Source organism: Haliotis rufescens, unplaced genomic scaffold (genome assembly GCF_023055435.1).
Source record: "Haliotis rufescens isolate VD_foot unplaced genomic scaffold, xgHalRufe1.0.p SCAF_31, whole genome shotgun sequence".
Lineage (NCBI taxonomy): Eukaryota > Metazoa > Mollusca > Gastropoda > Lepetellida > Haliotidae > Haliotis > Haliotis rufescens.
The window spans coordinates 4160358-4170611 of record NW_025964013.1 but is presented as its reverse complement, the minus strand read 5'-3'; the positions used below and the strand labels follow the sequence as shown (position 1 = coordinate 4170611).

The following is a 10254-nucleotide window of genomic DNA, read 5'->3' as shown; positions in this document are numbered from 1 at the left end:
GCGCCCGCAAGAGGACCATTTGAAGGGAAAATAGTGAAGTATCTTTTTGCACATATTTCAATTCTAATAGCTATAGTGTGGTAACACTACACTTATTGATTATGACATTTATTGGGTTTGAAAAATACCTTTGCATGACACACGAGTGTAGGATTGTACTGAATGTCACTAAGATAGTTTCGTGTTAAACAGTGTTACCTGACAATGTGATCCTGAATTCAGTGTCACTTCTCCATGATGTTATTGCTAGCGGCTGGGAAATCTCGAAGTGATGCAGGTCTCAGACGTTTATCACTTCAGTGAAACCCACGAGCACGAGTAAGGTGCTGACGAACCTAGAAACATAATCGGGGCGAACCGGAATTCGAACCCACAATCATTGGTTCCTGGTGTGCCCAAAGGACGCAACTCTGCACAGCGAATCGCGACGTCTTAGAGGACTGGGCCACCCGTGACCTCCATTGCAAATGAGACTGTAAAACAAGATGAAGCACTTGCCGGAAATATGTTCTCATTTATGTGTTGGGTGTTAAGTGCCATGGTACAAGCAGATGCAGATGATGACAAACCTGTTGAGACTTTCGAGGTGTAATGACCAGAAGGACCTCTCTACCTCAACCCCGTTCTTCTGCCCCCCCCCCGCCTTCTTCGGGATGTACATCCTGAACATGTTCCTCAACATCAGCTGGCTCCTGCTGTTTGACCGCCAACTCATCGAGCTGGCTTTCAGCTTCCTGTTCGCCATTGCCTTCACCCTGTACATCTGCCTGTGGATCTCCTACACCTCCCTGGATAACAACATGGAGGTCCTGGCTAAACTCAATCTTAAGATTGAGGACACTTTAGTGCGTGCATTCGTCCACAACGGGCTTGGAATCTATGCGGCTTGGACCACCATTGCTTCCTTCCTCAACATGGGCTTTGTGATTGCCTACAGAGCTAACCCCGCCATCGACCAGAGCACCGCGTCCTCCATCTCCCTCGGCTTCATCACCGCCGCCTTGTTCCTCTTCGTCATCACCGACCTCTTCCTATTCGACAGATACAGTCGGTATACCATCACGCCTTATGGCGTCATCGTGTGGGCTCTGTCAGGCAGCCTGGCCAAGAATATTGACGCTGCTCGCGGGAACTCTATCTTCACCATTGTACTCATAGTGATAGGCGTGTTAGCTCTCATTGCCAAGATAGTGTTCGTCATCATCAGAAGCAAGACAAAACCTGTGTTTACCTCATCCACGAACATTACCACGCCGGAGAAGCAGTACACTGTCGACATGGCCTGACGTCATCAACACGTTTCATAAACTGGTGAAACCCGTGAAGATCAGTATCAGTATTGGTGTTCAGCAACCCATGCTTGTCCTAAGGGTCGACTATCGGGATTGGGTGGTCAGGCTGACTTACTTGGAGGATGCATGCCACGTATCCAGTAGATCGATGGTCATGAATGTAATCACTGGATTGTCTGGTCCAGGCTCGATTATTTACAGACCGCCGTCATGCAACTTGAATATTGTTGAGTGCAGTGTTAAACAAGAAAACACACACATAAGCTGGAGACGATTTATTAAATGCCAGTAAATTGCTGAAAGAACCAGCTAGTCAACACTGGCAGTGTTTCTTTCATACCTGCGAAAAGCTCTATTTGAGTACCAGGAGACAAAGTCGCATTTATATTATATTCCCAGTTTGTTTAACACTTTGTTCACAAGAAACGATTTGCCAGTAACGTGTTAGATACAATCTCAACAACACGAGTTATCGCCCTTCTTTGAAGCATGTTCTGTTCTCAGAACAAGCCTGACAACACAATAACATATACATGGTACATATTAAGATGTGCGAAATATGTATTTAATGATTTGAAGTGTGACTATCTGCCAGGTGTTCAACTCATGATCAAGAACTGATTTTCTAGTTTGATTTATTTCTCATATTTTTTACATATTGTAATTGTATTGTTTTTGTAATAGAAGGGTATTTATATTTATCTGTTAACAGTTAGGATGTTCGAATCTGTATATATAATTTTAACATATTTGACTAAAATCTTTACTCTTTATATTCTGAGTCTTTTCCTAATTAACGTTTAACGTTGCGTCCGATATTATTGCACATATATAGCGACGTGTGCCTGTGTGTGTGTATATGCCTGCGCTAGTCAGGAAGTATGTCGATTTGAAAGTGCTAACCCACTGAGACACCATGCTGCAGTTAAACATGAAACACCACTCAGACGCAGTATACTGACTCCGACCGACCAGTCCTTGTTTTAGCCCTTTAATTCGCCAGGCAGGGTAACAACAAGTACTATATTTTAATGTATTTTGGTATGACGCGGCCGGGGAAGTGTCAGGTTAATATTCAGTGAGATTGAAAAGAATATATCCCCACATCTCACCGTTATGAGATCGAAACTCAAGGAACGCAGATCATAGACGTTTACGTCTCTGGTGACGTTTGATATTCAGCTGCAAAATCACTGATGTTGGATTCTGAAGAGCGGTCAGCGAGCCAAGGAGGCAACTCGGCACAAGGAATATGTCACCCTCGATCACTCGGCAATCCCTGCTCTATGCTCAAGGCTACAAAGGACATTCATATCTAAATACACAAAAGCTCACATATACATAAGTGTATGACCGTTGTTTTTCGCCGCAATCAGCAATGTCATAGCTATTTTTCGGGGGTCTCTTATGATAAGTGAGTGACTGAATACATCAGCAACGACTTGTGGTCGTACGACGACACGCTCTGAACAGCCACCGAAACTGACCAACTGATCCTCTCTTGCAGTTGCGGTCTCCTCCTATGACACGCACGGGAGAGAGGGGACTAATTCTTCCCTGAATCTCGACCGGAATGAATACATTAAGGGACACAAATAATGTTAAAAATCAAGAAGTAAATAATACAACTCTATTTTTCCTTAAATATTAGGCTTGGACAGTCTATTAATACTGTCTGAAAATACCGAACTATATGTTTTTAATGGCATTCATAGTTATTATATATTACGATAATTATATTTAATAATTGCAAGTGAGTGAAAATGTCTTTCAAGATGGTGGCAAATATAACAATATAATCAACATTAAAATATCTATATGCAGAGACATATTAAAGAAAAAGCGTAGATCTAAATTTGAGGATCATTCAAGTGAGCTATCACCACTCATGATAGCAACCCTGTCAAAAAGAACGTCGTGTTCACTTGATCAAGTGTCTTATCTCATAGTTATATCAAAGGGCACCTGCACTAAGAAACGAATATATACCACCACCCGACACGACTGGTCTTGGGACTAATTTAGTCATCTGAATCGTGAGACTTGGATGTTGCCGAAGTCAAGTTAGCAGAAATTGTCATTGATAATCCCTAAAACTGGTTTCAAGTCATCAGTTCCATGTTCACTCTACCCATGTTCAACCTCATTCGCTGTGACCGAGGGCTCCACAGTGGTGGTCGCCTTCTCCATGTCTTCCTCCGGAGTCACCTCTTCTACCTTGGTCTCATCGGGCCCGGACCCAGGAGGAGGAAACAGCGGCTGTGTCATTGCTCTGTAGATGGCTAATGCGATCTTCACAAGGAAAGCCACCACAGTCAGTGCCAACAGGACAAGGACAAAGATAGTATTAACGTCAAGCAAATTATAGCCTCTCGCAATGATGCCCACAAACGCCCAGATGACGACAGGATAGGGCGTGAAGGTGTAGCGGGTATACTTGTCAAATACGGAGAGGTCGACGGCCACGTAGATGATGATGACAGCTGCCAGGAAGCCGAGAGCAATGGTTGAGGCAGTACCCGGGTCAATTGGGGGCAGAGACTGGTAGGTGATGACGATGGCCATGTTGATGATGGTGGCCACAGTTGTCCATGCGGCGTACAGGGCCAGACCATTGTGGACAAATATAGAGATGAGGACAATATCTACCCTCCGACTTTGATTGGACAGGATGAACCTGTTCTTGTACATAGCTAGGTAGGACAGGCCGAGGCAGATGTAGAGAGTGACTGAGATGCCAGCAAGAGCCACGAATGCCAGTCCTATTAACTCTCGGTCGAACATGAACAACCAGAACACATTGAGGACGAGGCTGAGGATGTAGATGCCGAAGAATGCTGTCGGCAGGAGGATCGGTTTTAGATAGAGGGGTTCCCCCGAGGCCGACTTCCGGCAGAGAAGGGTCAGCTCGTAGATGATCCACACGAGCTGCCAGACGTATATCAGGCCCCAGATGATGAATGTAAAGCCGACGGGTGTTATTTGTGAGATGAACCGGTCAGAGATTGCGGTAGTTGTGGTCAGAAACACGAAAGCACCTGAAATAGAGTTATATTGGTTACCATCACAGCCATATAGTGAACGTTTTTGCGTGTTTCGTTGATAATGTTATTAATTACATAGAACTAGTAAATCATATAATATACATTATGTCCATTTGTAAAGGTTTTGTTCCATTTGAAAAATATTAATATCCACCCCAGTGACAACATTAATGCGTGCAGACTGAACTGCCCTGCGTTTGGATGAAGTTGACGGGTGTGAGGGTGGATCAGTAGATCCGGTCTCACAGGCAGTGGAATTGGCGAGTCGACCCTAAATCATATAATATATATTATGTCCATTTGTAAAGGTTTTGTTCCATTTGTAAAATATTAATATTGAATATATGAACACAAGGAAGCAAGATGGAGGAGTCTAATGCTTCACAACTGCATGACACTGACATCCTAATGTGGAAGAAAAGCCAAAACTGACGCAAGTAACCTGCCGGGAACACAAAGTTTACACCTGAAAATTATACGCTGCTGGGCATCGAGTCTCCGCAACACTGCCAACATGTCCGAAACAAAACTGTGATACCCTGTCATATACATCAGTCGAATAACCATTTGTTGTTTGTGTCAGCTTTAGCCACCATCAAATATTGGTGTATACTTTCTTTTGCCCAGCAGTTTCGTAGACCACACACTTTTTGTCACACGGTTGCAGTTCTAACAGACCACAGATCATGATGAGGTCGAATTTTGAATTGGAACCAATGAACATCGGATCCCGCCAGGCCTAGGACGCAACTCTGCACCCTGCTCACATGCCCTGTTGTGATGCCCCATGTTTACCTGTGTCTGGGAGACCGGCGAGGATGTTGAAGATCACTGTCACCAAAAACACCGGAAGCACCAGAATGGCGAAGGCTTGGAGGAGAGTAGTCTTGTTCACCATCTTCAGTCTACACAGAGAGTATCAAACACACATCAAATACTCAGAACTAATTTGAAGTACAATTACATGCAGTACCCATGTATTTCCGAGTGTGTACCAATCAGAATTATTATTATATTATACATTTATATACCGCAGGTATCCCGGTACTAATATCTTTCCCAAATGCGGTTGTATTTTTACCCCGACCAGTGGATCCGTTTGGATTCCAGTTATCATCCTCAAATCGCTGGGGAGTATACAAGCTGCTTATGAGCACTAGAAAACTTTAACATCGATCTCACATTTCATTTTCGTTCTTAATTAAACAACAACATAATCATCAAGATGTGAACCAGTTTGCATATCTTGAACGACAGGCATCGTTCCAGTTGTAGACTAAACCAAGTATAATACTTTTCTACTTTTTAATATATTCATCCAGTCACCCCCTCCCCTGAAGTCGAACGCGGGACACCTCCGTGGTCCAGCGCATGGAGCATCTGCCCACTCAGTGGTTCGATCCCCTGATTGCGTAATGCGACAGGACGTCAACAAAATGGTACTTATCTTTACCCTGCCTGGCGCTCGACATTAAGGGCATACAACAAGGACATGTCAGCTTGAGGTCTGAGTGGGGTATACATGTTAAACTGCGGTGTGGTATCACAGTGGGCTTGCTCTACAACATCGGCATCAGAACGGACAAGTACAAGCGGGAAAACACACACGTGTTCATGCACGTCGCTATATAAGTACATATATAAACTTGAACGCGACGTGAAACCCCATCTCACCTCACCTGCATAAGGAGCGGTGGGGTAGTCTAGTGGTTAAAGAGTTCGCTCGTCACGACAAGGGTTCGACTCTCCACATGGGTACAATGTGTGAAGCCCATTCTGGTGTTCACAGCGTGATATTGCTTGAATATTGCTAAAAGCGGCGTAACACAACACTCACTCACCTGCATTATGTTATTGAATGTCGTGAAATTATAGTATCCATATTTCAACATTATTTCAACATTGTTAAAAGGATTTTAGCTTTAGTCTCCCAAAACTAAAAACCTAAAACACTGAATTACAAGAGCGATGTTGAGGTTTTGAGCTTTGCAGCTTTCACAATACAGAGTCAGAAAGCAAGATTACGAGAGCTATGGTACGCTTTTGGAATGTTACATCTCTTAGTAATAATAAAAAACCCAACAACATTTAATCGAGAAAAACCGCACCTGCGAACATATTATGACAAGTGTAGGTATTGTACTCGCGAGAGCACACTCAGTGAATCCAAGATGGCGGACTCGGTACGTTTAAAATATATAGTGACGCATTTAAGTGGCTTCAGAATTGTCGTCACTTTAACTAATCATACTGATAACAGCCATACATAATGAAGAGTGTCCGTATTATATACTCGAATGACGGCATTAAATTAAGCCATTACAAAATTATGAAAGTCCAGGTTAGACCTCCCAATGTAAACATTGCAATAGTTAACACGTTCACGCAGTATCTGTTGATGCTTCAGGACCCGTCAGCTCTACACATCGGTAATTTGCAAAAGCAAACGCCTTTAACACGTTTCAAAAAAACTTTAAAAATCAACATGTCTCGCATTTCCTCTATAAGTGTTCCTGTAAGTAGGAAACATTCATATGTTGAAGGATAAAACGATTATTCATTTGACACAATTCATATAAATTTCTAACAGCTTTGCTCGTTTCTTAAATACTGCAGATACTGGGTATCGAAAGGTGCCCTTTTCAGATCTTGTCCTTTGTGACAAGTAAAAAAGACCAATAAAGTTTAGACCTCGTCAGCAGGCGTTGAAGATGTCCTGTGTTTGGTGTGACACCACGTCCTGCTACACCTGTACCGTGTCTTAAAGTGTGATGTTACGTCAGTGTTAACTGCTTTCAATGAGTCGAGGTCTAATTCTACGGTTCGTCGAGTTTCGATTTGATTATAATGCGTTTGGATGTCGTTCAAGTCCACATGGCGCCCATGACTGAACGAGGCAGAGACGAGGATCACCCAACTCGTATCTTCCCAATAGTTGTCGCTGATCCCCAGGCGTTTGTGTGTGCTGGAACCAATTCTGTTAGCTTTCATTACCATTTACGAATCTGTAATATCCATCAAAGAAACAGGTGCTTACCTTTTGTGTTACAATCAAGCACTGAAGGGACTCGGCAGAAGCAGCTTGGGTAAGTCCACTCAGTGTATAACGGTATACGTCGAAAGCCGGACTCAGTCAGTTGGTGAACGTGACGTGCCTCTCAAACGTGCTAATACAGGGTTATTGTATATGGGTAATTCGTATCCGTCGTAAAGCATCACCTCGGTACATTACAAACTTTCATGTCACAATCAACTCGAAATCCACAGTAAATCACAACGTACAGTGATTTATGACGAGAGCACTATCACAGTAGTTGTTTATAAAACCATAAAAAACTCATGTGTGTGAGAGTGAAAATTACATTGTCTAATTCGGTGGGATTTTGTTAATATGGACATATTTGTTAATTTTTAATTTTTAGCATAGATAATATGAACCGTCAATGTTTTGTAGTACATATGATATGTACCGTCAATGTTATCTAGTTCAGATATTATGGGCCGTCAATGGTATCGTGTACAAATAATATGGACCGTCAATATTTTCTAATACAGATAATATGGACCGTCAATATTTTCTAGCACATGTAATATGGACCGTCAATGTTATCTAGTGTAGATCAAAATAGATAATATGGACCGCCAATGTTTTCTAGTACAGATAATATATGTGTGTGTGTGATTATATAAATGAATATAATAATATATTCATTTCAAGACGTTGCCAGCAATAGCCAAGCGTTCAATAAACATTAACAGACAGACAGACAGACAGATCTAGACAGACCAATGACAGTAAATTTAAGCGACACAACCATAAAATCCACAGAAACCTCAGCCCGTGTTCCGACTATGTTTATGAATCACTATCAATAAGTGATGATGCCAGGTTTTCCTTCGGCCTCATCGCCATATGGGTCACCGTATCCATGTATTTTGTTCATGATGTGACATCACACAACGCCTCGTCACAACACCTACACTATTCGGGTTTGTTTATGTGACTGATAGTCACTCTGCTACTCTACCCACTGGTATAGGTGTTTTACAATGGAGACAATATATGCTCTCCAACGAAATATCCTGATGCAACAGTAGCCCTTTCGGTGATTTTAACGTTCGAGTTGGTAATAAAGCGACAAAACTCTTTCCATATCCAAAGACATTTTTGCATAAAGCAGAATCGACTGCACGATTCCGACCACATCATGAAACCCCGCATGGATGAACGTTTTATTCGACAGACCATGACGTACAGCTGCTTTGAATACAGATACAAGGGACATGCTTCACAAAACGACTAAAAAGTTAATATGTCAGTAACTCAGTTTGCCATGAATAAACAATTTGAATATTTGATCATATACGTTGATGTATAGAATATTACACATGTAGTGAGAAGTGTAATTGGTCCGTCTTGTTGGGAGACAGGAGGTCCGAACTCTTAAGCTTCGCATTGTAAGGTAAAATAGTGTGTACTTTTCTTGCAAACAAGCATCCAAGGAACATTTGCTGCTCTCAAGCCATATACACCACCAGCCAATCCCACCCCACCTCAAACCCGAAATCAAATGATTGCTCATATTTGACGAAATTGGGACAATCGGACATTCCATGCATTATCATTCCTAAACCAAAGCCTAGCCGGGATCACACTGACTTGATCCATCAAAATACCGTCCATGTCATTATCTAGTTGTGTTTGTGAATCCATGGAATGCATGTTCGAAAATCGATTAGCTTGGTACTTGCCGATCAATAAACGTAGTAACATTTACTATTTGCTGAGTTTAGAATCATTTATCAAAACTTTAGTTGTCAACAAACAACATACTGCAACAAGTTGTTTCTACTGAGAAAGGGTGTGACACAGCATGGCAACGTGGTATTTATAAAGGTGTTACAGATTTCAGAGTGAGGGGCAAACTACCCCACTTCATATCTCCATGACAGGCAATTTCAAGTACAAGTTGCTAGAGCCTGCAAAAACAACTTAGAATAAATAGACTAAATACAGCTTCAAGGCCTAAGACTCAGTCTTTGAGCGTTCAGAACCTCTCCTGTGGACAGTCTGTATGTGGATGCTGATGAGCCTTCCCCAGAACAACTCCATACTCAATTGCATTCAAATCAGTAAAACCCAGCATATAGTTGTGTTTTCAATCCTCTTTGTGAGATCCTTTTTCTCAACCATGGCTCCTCATGTGAAAACGGTGCAACAACCAAGTAGGAATCAATAAATTTCATGAATTTAAGCCAGCATTCGGTCATAGCTACATGGGTTAATGAGGTCATTTTGAGATCATGTCGTATTGGCCGTAATCGGTTTGCCCACAAATATCCGCTTAAAACGGAGAAGACGAACCCCCTGATGTACCCCTTATGATGAGAGGTTCACCGTCAAGCATATTTTGCTTGACTGCTTGGACTTGACATTGCAGTGGATTTGCATTCAAGTGTAAGTAAGCATATCACAGAAATTGGTCTCTAACATGTGCTGTAAATATGTCTTTGAATAAGTAATTGCTTGCTCATAAATTTGTTGTGTTGCCTGTATCAACGAGCAATAATTGGACAAAATGGAACCCTCTGTAGTGTCCGCCAGTGAAACTGAACTTTTAACGTAGAGTTATGTTACCTGTAGGTTTGATGGTGCGATTTGTACTGTGGAATCAATCATATAATGCAAGCTTTAGGTCTCAAAATGCTACTTGTTCCAACTGCACTGATTGGTCGACAGGCTGATTTTTAGTTAAATCACTGAAGTATGTACCAGTGTTGTTTTTTGGGTCGAAAAATTGGTACATGGATTACTTTTTCTTTTTATACATGTAACAGATGTATCAATCAATGACGACATGGCTCGATGTGCTGGGATGAGTTCTTTATTAAAAGTTCGACCTCGTGGGTACAACGCT

At 42.0% G+C, this 10254-nt stretch overlaps 2 protein-coding genes across 2 annotated transcripts; one reads left to right on the top strand and one right to left on the bottom strand.

Moving 5' to 3' along the window:
- Positions 1-560: 560 nt before the first annotated feature.
- Positions 561-1482, top strand: LOC125371773. The gene has a single exon (XM_048380494.1). The coding sequence runs from the start codon at positions 561-563 to the stop codon at positions 1284-1286; it is 726 nt and encodes a 241-aa protein (XP_048236451.1). The 3' UTR covers positions 1287-1482.
- Positions 1483-1559: 77 nt separating this feature from the next.
- Positions 1560-7446, bottom strand: LOC124123732. The gene is made up of 3 exons (XM_046486919.2): positions 7374-7446; positions 5132-5241; positions 1560-4330 (listed from the first exon to the last, which is right to left on the bottom strand). The coding sequence occupies exons 2-3, from the start codon at positions 5232-5234 to the stop codon at positions 3420-3422; spliced, it is 1014 nt and encodes a 337-aa protein (XP_046342875.2). The 5' UTR covers positions 5235-5241; positions 7374-7446; the 3' UTR covers positions 1560-3419.
- Between the last annotated feature and the right edge of the window lie 2808 nt (positions 7447-10254).